The sequence below is a fragment of the Megalops cyprinoides genome, chromosome 11 (genome assembly GCF_013368585.1).
Source record: "Megalops cyprinoides isolate fMegCyp1 chromosome 11, fMegCyp1.pri, whole genome shotgun sequence".
Classification (NCBI taxonomy): Eukaryota; Metazoa; Chordata; class Actinopteri; order Elopiformes; family Megalopidae; genus Megalops; species Megalops cyprinoides.
The window spans coordinates 26205765-26221589 of NC_050593.1; the positions used below are offsets into that span (position 1 = coordinate 26205765).

Here is a 15825-nt window from a genome sequence, read left to right on the forward strand (position 1 = left end):
TTACATCATCCAGGTCGCTCAGTCAACCACAGAATGATGGGATATTCTGAGCGGAATCATGCTGTCGTGGGGTGGGGCTTGGGGGTGAGGGGTGGGGGGTGGGGGGGTTAAAGGAAGAGAAACAGAGAGTGGGAGGGAAGTGCTGACCCACTATAATACAGTAGCCCAAAAACTGGCCCGCTCTCATATAGCACCACACACTGAGCTACTCTAATACAGTAGCTCCCAATGGCTCACTCTGATACAGGACCACACGCTGACCCACTCTAATACATTAGCCCCCAATGGCCCACTCTGATACAGCACCACACACTGACCCACTCTTAGAGGCCTTTCAAATGTATCCATGGCATTCGAATGTTCATGGCTTTTGCATTTTGAATGCAGGCGCTTGAATGCATTTTCCCAATACCATTGTGTTACTGTTGTGATTCTGAAAATGACATGGTTTTTTCTGTCAGGAAAGTTTCTTGGCAGCAAGTCCTCTATTCTTGGGGGTTTTAAACAATTTTCCTTTAGTGAGATGCTTGTTTGTAGGATTTATATGGATCTGAGCATTGTATATTCATTATGGGAACTGCAGTTCAGTACAGGAACCATGTCACATGTCTCTGGGGCAGCAAACACATAGAATTTAACCAATGTAAAACTGACAGTCATTGAAACATGGAACCTGGAGAAACGACTTTTCTATGGTTACATGTCCTGCATTTTTTGCTACCATATAATAAGTTGGTTTGAAGTAAGTCTTAATTTGCCCCTTTGAGACAATTTAAGGTTTGCTATTAAGGATTTAGCTGGCTAGTTTGCTCCACCAACATACAACATCAAACGGTACAATGTCTAGCCCAATTTTCCATCTCCATGCTATTTTTTTTTAACATGTCCCAGAGTAACACAATAAAACACAATGCAAAGACGCTTTGCTGCACTGTTTGGTTATGGGAGGTCTGTGCCAATGAAAACACACCGATTCCTCATTCCACAAAAAAGGTAGACAAAACAATCCTACGTCTGCTCAGCCACCTTTCACCTTGTCAAGTACCATACAGACTGTGAGCCAGCGGACACTGCACGTACGCTCAGGTACACCTAAAGGTACAATGTAAATGCAAAAAACAAAAAGAGAGAAAAAACAAGAAAGCCACATTTAAGGTATAGCTGAACAAGGGAACACGTAAAGATGTTATAATACACTACTCTTCACTGACCCACTATTATACAGTACCTCATAACTGCATATTCTAATACAGTACCCCATATGAAGCCCCTCTAATATAACTTAGGCTAATACAGTACCCCATATTGAGCCACTCTAATTAAACGTACAGTAATACAGTACCCCATATGAAGCCACTTTAATATAACTTACACTAATACAGTACCCCATACCTAGCCATTCTAATATAACTTACAATGATACAGTACCCCATATGGAGACACTCTAATATAACTTACACTAATACAGTACCCCACAGGGAGCCACTCTAATATATCCTGCTTTACTGCAATACCCCATACAAGGCCAGTCCACTATAGCTTACACTAATACAGTACCACACACAGCTACTGAACATCACTTCAGATATATCACAACCTTCATAAACAAGCCAATACTCCCAATTTTGTCTGTTCCCAAGATTACTCCGGCTAGACTTGCCTTTGGGTTTCAGGAAAACACCAAAACAGGAAGAGAAAACTTCACTCCTCGGCATCTGTTTCCCCCTCTTCCCACCACACAGGGATCCAGATAACAACACCCAACAAGGAGCACAGGAACTAATGGGGCACAGAGAAGGGAGGGGATAGGGGTAGCTTCAGGGGAGAAAGAGAGGGGGATCAAGAGAGCTATAGGGCACACAGAGAGGGGCCTAGGGTATCTCATAGGGCACAGACAGAGGGGGCTTGACTGTATCATGGTGTACAGATGAAAGGGTGGCAGTGTAGCATAGTGGTTAAGGAGCAGGACTCGTAACCGAAAGGTTGCCGGTTACCTTGTGGGCAAGGTACTTAACCCACAATTGCCTCAGTAAATATCCAGCTGTATAAATGGATAACATTGTAAAGAACTGTAACCTTTGGATAAAAGCGTCTGCCAAATGAATAAATGTAAATGAAAGGGGCTAGAGTCTGTCTTGGGGTACAGACTAGGGGCTACAGTATCTCACAGGGAGCAGAAAGAAGGTGGATAGATTGAGCTGTACGGTAAAAAGAGATGGCTGCTGTAGAAGAGGTCAGTTCACCAGGTGTCAGACCACCTTGGTGTTATTCACTCTCATGAAGAGACCCCAATCACAGGTCAGCCCAGTACATACAACACAAAGGTAATTAGTTAAGTGAGTACCTGAACTTTATATCAATGGACTGCTGACTACCTGGGCATAATTCTTTGTGTTGAAAGCAGTGCTTAATTGCAGAAAATTCTGAGAATAATGGGAAATTGCATTCAAGAATCTATCTGCAAGTAGTTTACAACTGCCAGCTACAAATATAAACAACAAAACAGAATTTCAAATTCCTCTGCCTTTGGCTAGATATATACTTCTTCCTAGAGTCCTCTACACCTACAAACGTATAAGTCTTGCGTATAGTTGCTGCCGTTCATAAACATCAAGTAAGCACTTTCCTTGAAAGAAATTATGTTCTTAATATGCTCCAGTCACAGGGACAAGCTGAAAAGACACGAGACTGGAATTTCTAAGAAATTTAATCTGTGGAATTCTGACATATCCTAGCGTAGCGTCTGGATATAAAGTTCTCAGGGACCTGCATTATATGGCTATGGGAAATGCACCAGTAACAATAAGGGAAATAAAAAATAACTACCGCACAGCATTGTAGTGTGAATGGAATATATACAATTTTGGGTTAACTGGCCCAGTTTCATCAGGGAATTTAAGGTCAGTAGCTTAACAAATACTTCTTATCAGTGCCAGTGCCACTTGTAAGCAGAAGTTTCCTGTCTTGATATAAACAGTGCATTGTACCATGGTTTCTTGCATTTGTTGTTGGTACATTGACAGTGAAGGACGACAGCACTGATGTGCGCAGCAGTACCTTTAAGGGACACGTTGCTGGGATTTTAGGGCCAGACTTCTTCCTTCCTATTGTTTTCTTTGACTCCAGCAATGCACCCCAGGAGCAAAACAATTCTCCACAGGCAAGTGTGGATAATGATGGGCTCAAAAGTGCCCATATTAGGAATAAACCTATAAATGCACAATTCTGGGCATTATATGGATATAAAACTTCCTTAAGACACACACTCTTCAGCTGCTCTTACGGCTGAGCTGAGTGCCTGATTTCACTGTGACAAGTACCCTTTTTGCATCATTTAGATATATTTCCCATGGGTTAAATCCATTGTAAAGAATGCTCTTAGAATCCCTGTGAATAAGGGCCCATGTCTCCTTTACTCCAGCAGTGTCTCTACCACTGTTGACTGGATGTTCTGTTCTGTCTACGTCCACCACAGATGGCCAGGTGTTCTGTAACTATGAAGTGTGTCATAATACCTCTCTGTGTGACACTGCTGTGACACACTGCACTGCACTGAAGGTTCATCTGTCTGCATCTGCTTCTCCTGATCCATGAGACAAAAAGAGGGAATTTCATCACCCGCCTCCCCCCAGAACTAGCTACGCACTGGTGCCTCCTGAAAGACTCAGAGACCCGACCCATGGGATCAGCCCATGTCGCCATGGCAACAGACACACAGAAGGAAAAGCTTCCTGTTTTGAAGTGGACGGGGCAATCAGTGGGACAGGAAGTGTGCGAGTAGAGTCAACGGCATTGCCACAGGAGGTGGAAACTCCGCTAACCCCACTGAGTGTGTGTGTGTGTGTATATGTGTGCATGTGTGTGTGTGTGTGTGTGTGTGTGTGTGTGTGTGTGTGTGTGTGTGTGTGTGTGTGTGTGTGTGTGTGCGTTTGTGTGTGTGTGTGTGTGTGTATGGCCCTTCCCCTGACTCAGAGCAAAGCCTGAGCGGACGATGAGCTGTGCTAATCTGCCTTTGGTGTAAAAATAAAGGCAGACAGCTCTGTGGGCGAACACACATTTTCTCAGCCTCAGAGATGACATCATCACTGCACTCGCTGGGAATGGCAGGACGGGGAGAGCACACTAAGAATAGGCACAGCCTTCTAATTCTGCTTCTTCAGATCTGATGAAACCCTGCAAAAAGGCCTGCGTGATTGTGCGTGCCTGGCTGTATGAATGCGCCCATGTGAGTCATGCGCTTCCATACAAAGGGAGACAAATCTATACGCAAACCTGTCAGTCCACAGCATTAAGCCTGTTCACTGCAGCATCACGTCCATCTTCTACACCTTCTTCTGTCTCCCCCCCTCAGTCTCCTCTCTCCCCCACTCCCTTTGCATGTCCTGTCCTGTTTCAAAACCCAAGCTAGGATTGTTGAGTCTTATTTACAGACATGCTTAGGATCTGTATCTCCTCTCTATCTCCATTAGAAAACAGACAATTTGATAAAACGTATTTTCTTTCTTTTCTTTGAAAGGTATAACATTAAGTTTGATCTGTATATATTTTAGTTGATATATTTAATTTGGTCTATTCTTTCAGCTGGTTTAAAGCTCTCTATGCTGGGTAACTGATGAGTTTAAGAGGCACTTAAATAAGTGGACTCTCACTGGGCCTTAGGTCTTGGCATGAGAGATGCTTTTTTTCCCCTTCAGTGTTAAACAAACGTATAATTCTTACATTTAGAACAACAAAAACAGCTTAAGACAGCAAAGGTATTTACCAGTATGTAGTAAGCAAGGAGCTGAATATATAATATTGGTGGGGCCTGTTGTATTCATCATTTGCTTTCCTCTAGCATCTCACCCCAAGGCCTATATTCTCCTCTCTCACCCCTCCCCCACCACCCCTCTCCCCTCCCGGGGCGCCGGCTGACTCATGCTCTTGTTCTCCTGTCCAAGATCTCTGCACAAAACAACAAGATGTAGAAAAGAGATTTTCATCAACCAGAAACGGTGTCTGCCCCATTACGCTCTCTCGCTCCTTTCCCCTCCACCCCCCTTTCTCTACTTCTCCCTCACCTTCTCTCTTCCTCTCCCTCCTTCACCAATGACACCCTGCTGAGGCACATCAAACATCAGGGGTGTGTTCACACATGCATTTAAATGGAATGGTGCTCGCCGTCTAATCTCGGAATGCTGTGACATACCCGCATGTGAGCATCAAATCTTAGATCAATGCAGGCAGAAATGCAGCAGGCAACTTCGATTGAAATGGTGGTTTTTCATTCAAGAGTCTTCACTCCACATACTGGGATAATGGCTCTCCCATTATTATATATATGACATCAACCACTAGATGGTCCACTTTGCCTCCTTGAGAAGGAATTTCTTTCTTTACTCTCTTATATGAGAGTAGACAAGCTCTTCCTCAGGTCCACCACATGTTGGAGTGTATGCATAAAAGATGTTACAGAGTACAGAAGATACTTCTGTTCAGCAATGCATTAAATTGGGTACTGGGAGGTTTTTTTGGACACTGTTGCCTTTGGCATGAAAGGACATGATGACACATCTATAATGTTGTTTCACAAGAAAAGGCATACACCTTCCTTTTCTGAATGACTGATAGCCTGACTGTAGTGAAACAAACATGAGGTACACATGACAGATAGTACTCCTGCCTCTTAATAAACCTCACAATGAACTTAAATTGTTTGCTTTGAACCCTCTTCCTGTGTACCTTCCAGAATTTGACCTAACATTAGTATGTGTCGGTACATTAACAACATGAATGGCATATAAGGGAGATACAGTATATCACTCTGGCCACAATCAAAGTCTTTATGTTCTGCTCACAAGGATCATTCCCACATAAAATTCACTTAAAGCTAGTGTCAAATGCATCTTTGACCCAAGACATTTACTCTGACTCAGCCAGCATACAACACTGATTGTGCTTCCATACAGAACCTTTTGGTTTGTTCCAGCATTCTTTTTCAATAAACCAGCCATGCATGAGCACAGCCATGCATGAGCACACATTTTGCTGCGCTACAACTGGCTTGGCCAAATAAGTATTGCTGGGCTTGATTAGTGTCAGAAGACTGATATGAGCACTGATATTGCATTATAGACAGGTTAAGCAGGAACAGGAAGTAATGGAATGTAAATGAAGGGCGCAATGTGTTGGCCATTTCTCCTTAGAGGTTCAGCTATTAAGCTTTCCTTAACCAGTACATTATTGAGGAAGACAACAACTTCATTAGGGTGACATGGGGAAGCCCTCAAGTAGATGTGGCTGGCTGAAATCAAGGCTGTAATATCATTGGCTAAACACTAGGTTTTTACTTTAGGAAGTTATGTCATGCCTCTTGTGATGTGGACAAACTAGTTCACCCTTGGGCACAGCTTTACCCACGCTCAGTTCTAATGAGCTATGAATCAGTTCAAGTCACACTCACATGCTGTCGCACACCTTTTCTTTGGAACATACCAGGGAACCATGCTGTTTCTCTGAAAACACCCTGCCTCTCACCCAACATGAGACACATGTGCATGGCCACATTCCATCCAGCCAGCCAGGTGTGCAAGAGACAGGTGTAAGAGGGAGACGCTTGTGCGGTGTACAACCTGTGTAAAAAATCTCTTCGGTGATTTGCTCCTGGGCTGTTCATCTCCTCTACATCATTAGGACCAAAACACACAGACTTCATGGTCTGGTTCAGAGGCAGTTCTTTTACAGCCAGCGGACATTATAATGTCCTAGAACATTCAGGCTGGGGAGTGTGTGAAAAGGCCATGCAGTGCTGCCCATTTCTCAGTATTCTGCCTTCAGGCTCAGTCCAGCCCTGCCCCCCCCCCCCCCCCCCCCCCCTCCTTTCCCCTCCCCCGTCTACCCTGCCTGGGAAACCCAAGCCCTGAGAGAGAAGAAGAAGGAGAGAGAGAGAAGGAGAGAGCACTGTGAGAGGAAATGAGGAAGAAAGAAAGGAATTCCAGCTGTATCCAAGATGTAAAGTTTAAAAAGCGATGAGCAGCTAAAAAGAAAAGGGGGGGGGGGGGTTCTGTGAAACAAGCACTCAGTCCCTCCCTCCCACACACAGGAATGACTGCTGCGCTTCACAAAATGTACTCTGTGTGAAAAGTCCATGTAAATGTGCGATGTAAATAAGTGTGCACCTGAATCATGAGTTCATACTGACCCTGGGGCTGCCAATACAATTTCAAAAACCACCATCAAACACAGGTTAGCACTGTAGACCCATCAAAGGAAAAAAATGCACATCCCCATTTAATCAGATCATATAAATAGTGTACATATAATTAATTAACAGTCAGTTAAAAAATAACTACCATACAGCTTAAGATATTTATCACTTCACCTTAATTGTTGTGTAACTTTACTTAATTATCACACAGCTTTAATCAACTACTAAGAAGTACACGAGGAGTCACCCATGTGACAAATGCAATCCAACCAGGAGCCTGTCTATAACAGAATGATGTGGGTCTAGCAATGCAGGTGCCATTTCTCCCTTGGGGCTGAGGAATCTGGGAGATCCTGATCGTGAGGAATGGTGACTAACCGCTCCAGAGGGAGGAACCGGAACTCTCACACAGGCCAACCTGGCAACCGGAAATAACAGCTGACAGCTCATGGTGAGGAGGTCATGTAACTACACCTAGCAGTGCCACGCTGGGTGATGACAATCAGCCTCCCACAGTTTCCAGCTCCTGCCACTCTCAGTCTGACAGCACCTATAGGAAACTGAGAAGGTGGACCCTGCAGTGCCAGGAACGCTTTAACCAAAGGCTCACCGGCATACCTCATGACTCAGTCCGGGACTGACCTGCAAGAATCGGACCGACACAGCCACAGGGTAGGACCGACAAGGCAACACAACAAAGCTACAGGTTCCAGGAAGTTAGGGGGTGCTGGCAACCACAAAGCTTTCAAGCTCAATGGCTAGTGGTTTGGCCAAGGGTATACCAAGAGACAGTGTTTGACAAAGTATGGCAAACATGAACGGGTGAGCATGAGAACCTCTTTCAGAGTATCCTGTATTACAGGACAATGCTTGCGTAAGTATAATCACACATTATTGTGCTGGTCATACGAGCTGTTCCTATTAGTTTGGTTTACAAAATAACAGAGTTGTAGTCTAACAGTATTTTCACATGAAATATTATTTTTCAATGTATTGTTTTATTTGTTTAATAAGCACCTATCTGAATCATTCATCATGAATGAGAAATAAACAACAGTTAATCATGATGTTTCATTAGGAATATGACAAATAATAGTTAAGAAAATTTTAAGAATGAGTTTGTGTTGTTCTTATATATACGGCACATACTGTATTACTGGTTTGTACATTGCTTTATCAATAGGAAGTAGAAAATGTTTGGCCTGTTGGCAGAATTAAAAAAAAAAAAATAAATTAAAGAGCCCTGTCCAAGGGTGATAAAAAGACTTGAATAGATGTAGTCCATGCCTGACATACTGTATGTGCCACATTGGGTGTGACCTTGAACATACACCAAATGAAATAAATGAAGAATATAATCCATTTTATGCACATGCATGGTCTATGTTATGTAGGTGTGCCAAATTTTATGAAAGTCGGGCAGTGCAAAACGTACATATGGAGGAAAAAGAAAGAAAGAAAGAAAAAAGAAATAAAGTAAGACCAAAACATAACATCTGTGTAAATTGAATACATAATGTATAAAATGTAAAGCCTGTAATCACTGTATCCCAGAATACACAAGTATACACAAGTATCCCAGAATACAAATGCCTGTAAAGGAATTACAACCACAAAATGTAAGGGACATTGAAAACAGCTCCTCCAGACCTCCAGCTCCGTGATGATGTCACCAGTTAAAAGTTAGCCTAATTCTTCAGAAGAGGGCGGGGGAGTCACTTTCCCTCCCCCCGCATTTCTAACGAGGACCAGGGGAAGTTTTGGGAAATTGTGCTGAAGCTGCGCCAAAGAGGCCTGTCAGAGGCCAGGCTGAGGCACTTGAGTGAAACCCAAGCTTTATTTTCATTCCCAAGCAGAGCTGTAGCAGAGTGGAGCATTTATCATGTAGATCCCCGACTCAGAGACACCTATCCTGTTCCCAGACCACACAGCAAACCCCCCACACACTTCCACACCCAACCCCCATCCTGGACATAACCAGTGTCCTCCCCACGACCCGCAAGCCAATTAGTAAGCCTACTCCTGGAACAGTTTTTGTTCTGAAAGGCCTAAAAATTAGAGGCCTAAATGAAACATAGTACTGACAAAAGCGATGCTGGGGTAGTCTTCTGCATATCTGTGTATATTTAACCCCCGAATCTGGTCTGAATTAGCTAGTTGCTGAGCAGGAAAAAACACACCACTTTGTTGTCTGTCCAGCCAATCAGGAAGTGTGTTGAGGCAGTTTCCTGTTTCCTGTGTTCCCGACCTGTAGGCCCGACCCCCCTACAATGATGCACAGCTTTCCTAAAACATGTGCTCCTTGAGGGAAACAGCAGAGAACACTCACCACATACAGAGACCTGCTAAAACCTCCTTAGGTGAACGTGGTTTAAGGCTTGCTGCACACACTATAATTTTAGTCCAGATTTAGCTTTTTTGACTGCCTTTTCATGTTTCCACCAGTTTGCCATATTTCTTGGAGAAATTCAGTGTGTGCAGACTGAAATCATAGCACGGCTTACGACCTATGATCATACAGTGTGTCAGGACAACAACTGCTGTTCCATGCACGTTATAGACTGTGAGTGGGTATTCTTGCTCAGAATAGGATTTCAGGAGCAGTGAGGAACTACCAGCAGCCATTGAAAAATAATCACTCAATAGTAACATAGAAAAAAATCTTTGAGTTGTTAGTGTTTCCTGAAGCAAAAAGCAAAGAAAGGGTTGTGGAAGAAGGATGAAACACAAAATACTGAGTGCCAAGCCAAAAAAAGCCACACTAAATATAAGGAATTTAATAAAGTGACATTAAACCGCAAAAATGTTTTAATTTGTTCTTGACTTTAGTCCCTCAAAAGCAGTGTGAATTTGTTCAGCCCAGAAATATACAGACAAGACAAAATGCATTGTAGAGTTTTCCTGACACCATGATTGCTGTGGAGTTGTTTATGGAAGACTGAAATAACAAAAAGATTACAGCTCTTCTGTCTGGATTACGACTATCGTATTTGTGGCTGAAATATACTTTAAGCTGTTGCAAGAGCATGAGTGTTTATTTAATCCACCCACAAACAGCTACCACTAAAAAAAACTACAAACAAGGGATGCACAATAAGCAGAAAAATAGCAGAGTACATTGACAAAAACAGTTTATACTTTATACTAGCTGCTATACTTAATACAAGTTAGACCTGGAGTTAAGGTAAGTGCTTCATAACTTTATATGGCTGCATCAGTGCCCAGTGACCAGCAATACATGATACACATTACATTTCACACTCCAGTACCTCAGTCATAATGTATGACAGGTTAAGTTACAGTACACCCACCAGTGATTTTCAGGAATTGTAACATGTGCACTCACTCTTAGCCAGACTTATGTCTCCAGGTGGGGCCCAGGCTCTGAGGCTCCCCAGGAGAGGCACAAATGAAGCTGTCTGACAGCTGCAGACGACTGGTGCTGTGGCTGTAAAACCACTGTAAGACTGACCCTCTGAGAATGGCATTTCACTTTTGGCCACTCCTACTGGGAACAGTCCTTTTATTAATTCATACAATTCATAAAAGGCCTAAACTCACATTCCTATTCTCACAACAGCACCACTGCTGCTGTAAATGAAAAATAATCACACTCTCCCTCCCCATCTCTTACTTGCTTCTCTTTCTGTGTTTACACAAACCACCTCTACCAGCGAAATGACGTCCATTTTCGTGTTTGTGTTTAGCGTTGGTTTATTTTTGAAAGGGACATTTAATGGAGGGGAAAGCGCTGGAAGGTTGTTCCTGAAGAGCGCCGTGTCCAGGTCCACAGCCTGTGTGTGGCAGCTGTGATGGGCCTGGTTTTACTATTCGCCATCACTGAAATAGACCTGTCTGAAATAAGAGCGCAGAGGAGCACTCAACCCACACAAACATTTATGACAAACCGCTGTCCTCAGACAACAGAAGATGAAGGATTTCAATGAACATTCCTTTAAGCAGGCTATGTAATGTACACAATGAACAGTGGGTGCATACAGGCTGTGGGAAAATGCAGTTAGGTGCCCAATGATTGCTATGAAATGGTATTTAAAGTAGTATTTAGACCCACACACATGCAGCTTCACTATCTGGTGGGAGGGTAATGAAGGAAGTAAACAGCACCTATTTGCTCACTTTGAAGGTGCTACGGAATTGCTAACTACGTTATATTTTACCATCGTTATCATATCTCCGTACCGTTGCGTCATAAATTGTGTAACACTGTATATCTATTGCTTTGAAACTGTGAAATGCATGAATACATGACTAAGAAAAAGAGCTGTCGGTGAGCACAGGGAAGTGCTGGGATATTTGAATACACCACTGGTGTCATTCTGCAAGCCCTCAGTACAGTGCACCACAGATGACATGCCCTCGTCTAGGTACACAGTTGAATCCAACTGCATTACTGTTACACAATGGTAGCAGAATGATCCTGAACAGATTCCGCCAAAATACTGCATACAAACCCCTCTCGACTCCCTTACCACTGGTGGCTGCATACCACCTTGTCAAATTGTTCCCCTCTGCTGGGGGAAACATGAACTTTTGAAAAACATAACCATACACTGGTTTTGTGGAACACTTTTCAGGTACTTCTCAGAAAATGCAGGCGTTATGAGAGTCCCACAGGCAGTCAGAACAGCAATCTGCAGGGTTCTACAGCACAGTGAACACAGTGAAGTGAGTGTGTGTGTGTGTGTGTGTGTGTGTGTGTGTGTGTGTGTGTGTGTGTGTGTGTGTGGAAGAAAGGAGGAAAGGAGGGGCCTCTAGTCTGTGCTTTAAAATGGGAAACTTTCATGTGTGTGGTTTTTGTGATGGTGTCAGTGTAGTCTATATGTGATTGCAGTGAAAATGCTAGAACTAGCAGTGGAATTCTAGCACTCAGGCTGATTACAGCCTGAGTGCTAGAATAAATAATCTGTATGTTTCCACACTGAAGCTGTTGGAAATAATCTTGTGGTTACAGTGGGGATATACTCCATAATCTGTGTGCACTTGCAGTGAAGCTTTCTGAATAATCTGAGCGTGATTGACAAATCAAACGTGAAAAGATGTGTGAACAGTTTTCCTGAGCAACTGATGTCCCAGCACTTGACCAAAAACACCCCCCCCCCCCCCCCCACACACACACACACACACCAAACACACATACAGATGCAAGCTTTACTCATTACATGGAGTACATGGAATGGCCCTTTCATTACACCAGGGCAGAGTCACCTCTTCCTTTATCATTGACCATTTATTTGTTTAAAGCCATTCTACATATGCAGGCTTACAGAGATGGTGAGAGGTCCACTCAGAGGCATCAGAAGCTTTAATAAGGTCTTCAGAATGAAGACAAGGGGGCTAGAGAGGGGAAAGTCATGGACAGCACTCACTAATGAACAGAACACAGACAGAAGGAGAGAGAGAATGACAATTATGGAAGTGGAAGAGTGATGGAGGGAGGGAGAGAGAATGGAAAAAGGGGCAGAGGAAGGATGGGTGGGAGTGAGAAAAAGAATCCAGAGGGAAGAAGGGAGAAGGATTCATATTATTCCTTTGAAAACATCCCTACTTTTTCTTGATTTTATTTTGTCCATAAATTGCCTAAAGGTCAGGCAGGATAAATTGATTAATCCATTTCAACCCAGTTTCACCAGATTTCACAACTAAACACCGCTCATCACTCCAGAGTAATTTTCCTTCAAGAAAACCCAAGGTCACATTCATGCCTGAGACATTACACAGGCAAGAACAGGATGTACCACAAAGTACTACTCTCCAGCACTCTCATATGAAATGCAATCATTTCTCCTCTTTATTTTCCTGACTCCCACATCTCTCCACCTTTCTGTCTACCTTTTCCCTTTCCTCCAACCCAACAATTCCCCCTGTGTCCTGCTATCTGTCTACTTCTCCAACCACTTCTGTATTTCCCCAATCCAAACATCTTTTCACATTGCACCTTGAACTATAGAATAAACATCCCCCCATCTCCCTAAAACTCATCTGATACTGTCACTGGGAATTCATTCAAACCCAGAGTGAATGCGTGTTTTAAGTTTCCACTGTTTTTTTTTTTTTTCTTTTTATTGCGGTCACGGTTTTCACAGAATACTTAAATATGACGGTCTAGCAAAGTGCGTTTTTTGGCTGAGCATACAGACAGAAGCGGCTCCTAGGACATGCTCAGATCACCTTTCGGATTATACTACCTGTGAGTGATCTGTGCTTTTATGACAGTAATCTGCCCCGTATTAATGTGTTGACGGTGCTCGTGTACGGCTACAATAGCGACACCAAAATAGAAGGTTCGTCGTTTTTACAACGAAATTCACGTACGGCTCGTTATCTGGCATATAAAAGGAGTTCAGTTTGTTATCTGACATCTGGAATGTCGAAGGGTAACTCCACCACCCTCCCCTCCACCGCTAGCCTGTTTGTCTTTTCTGACTGTATCATGTTTTAGGTCAAAACACTAATGCCTACACCCACTGGTAAACCACAAACCACGGGCCGGCTGCCTTCGAATCAAAACGAGAAAACATTAATTACAGTATCGCTGCTTCCAAAGGCCAAAGCAAGAATAAGAACACATGAAACTGTACCCAAAAACGCTACTTCGTACAGCGAAGGTTATTTATTAGCAGCTAAATCACACACATTTTTCTGTGCAGGTCTGGTTAAACAGACCAACGGAAGAAACCATATCTATCACTGCACTTAATCCCAGCACAGCAATGATGCCTCGCTGGAAATCGCGTTTACAGTCGAAAGCGCGATTTTCAGATGCCAATAGAATGCAATTGTGTCACAATCAGCCATCTTATTACGACACTCAAGAAACATATTCATAAATATTCACATCAATGAACGATGTTCAGTGTTTCTGAATATGATGGTCCCACTAGCCATGCTATGAGGATCTGATCCGTGTCGTCGTATGAAATTCCGAATTTTTACACGGCTGCCACCAAACAATGCTATAACAAGATATACACCGCTGTCACAATACCAACAACATCTGCCATGCAATGGCACGAAATCTAAAGTGTGCACCGTATTGCTTTAGCTCAGGGCACGCAGATTTTAGCGCATCGTGGAGAGTGAGTATCCAGCTATCCAACTGGCCAGCTGTTTGCTCCGAGAGGACTAGAGTCTTTGTTTGATATTAGGGCACATTGTCAACTAATCCGCAAATCTAACAACACTGTAACCTTTATAACTACAATACATTTACAGAATTGTGTCACTGCAATTTTATAATCATTTCTTCTCACCCTCACTCCCAAAAGCCGGAGTCGAGATTCATCTGCACTGTACTGCCGAAATGTATATTCATAGAGCAGAAATACAAAGTAGCAACACGTCTTTGAAATAACATGCCAGTTGATGACAATTTCTTAACAATAATTATTGTTGCGTTATGCGTCTGTGTGCGTGTGTGTGACAGAGAGAGAGAGAGAAAAAAAAGAGAAGGAGAGAGAGAGAGAATGTGTGTGATTTGAATTATAATATCCAAGGAGCGGACTCATGCATGAGCGATGTTTTTCGTGCGCTGATGTGTACAGCCAATGGACATTTTCCACTCACCTATTTTTATTTTGACGCTCTGAAAAACTCGAAGTCCTTCCTCTTCGACCGCCATGCTCACAGCCCCAATTTTCCCCTTTTTGGTGGTGGACGTAGAGGCTCCTCCACTGTATTCACTTTCTTGCCAGCGCAACTCTACACCAGGGTGGATAGTTAGTTACTTGTCCAGAAATGCGCACACGTACCCCACCGCAAAGACTGCCTGCTCAAACTCTCCGATCATTTGCCACGGGGGCGGGGTTTAGCCCGCTCTCTCAACAACTGATTGAGAGTCAGTGAAATAACGTCATGCAAAGGGTGGAGCCCCAAAAGAGTGTGAATGGGCCAGTTGCTAACAGTGCGCACTCATATTATATTGGTCCAAAGGCAACATAATACATGCTCTATCCAATCATAGGACTGTACAGTTAGAGAAAAGCACCGCGGCCTATCAAATTCCATGATGTATAAAATTCATATACAAAACCAAGGAGGTTTATTGACAGAACTGATGGGCAAGGTTACAGTTTTGTGGTGTGGTCTACCACATCAGCCTGATGAACATTCATGAAGTCCTGTGGAGGCTGTTGCTGCTTTTTTCAGTGGTTTTCCCCTTATTGCCCCGGCCTTTTATTTAGATTAATAATGGCATTATTTTTAGTGGCTTACTTGCTTGATTTTACTTGCAAGCTTGTGGGATCAATGAACCGGTTGTGTATGACTTGAGTGAGCCCGTCATGAAGAACGGCGTTTGCTGAGTAACCACTCCGTCTGTCCTCCCAATCGGTGCTGCAAAACTGCTACCCTGAAATTAGCCTAGTGACGAAGAGATGGCAGTCAGCTAAGGATGTGTTCTTCTGAACCAAGGTCTAGGGGATTAACGTTTGACCCTTTTAAAATAGCCCTAAATCTAATTACTCTAAATACTCTCTGAAGTGTCTATACTGCCTAAGGTGTCTTCAACAGCCAAAGGAAAAAAACCTTCTATCTCTGCCTTGTGCGCATTTCTCATGTTTGATTACGTGCTACCTGTATTATTTACATAGGCAAAGCTCTGAAACATGCTCTACAGTAAT

The 15825-nt window shown here is 43.2% G+C and overlaps 1 protein-coding gene across 2 annotated transcripts in view; it reads right to left on the reverse strand.

The window, feature by feature from the left end:
• Positions 1 to 14999, reverse strand: part of rasa3 (RAS p21 protein activator 3) — a 44980-nt gene extending 29981 nt beyond the window's left edge. For both annotated transcript variants that reach the window (XM_036540323.1, XM_036540322.1), the window contains exon 1: positions 14771 to 14999. In XM_036540323.1, coding sequence (XP_036396216.1) covers positions 14771 to 14825 — 55 coding nt within the window. In that variant the 5' untranslated portion in view covers positions 14826 to 14999. The remainder of the gene's footprint in view (positions 1 to 14770) is intronic.
• Positions 15000 to 15825: the final 826 nt, after the last annotated feature.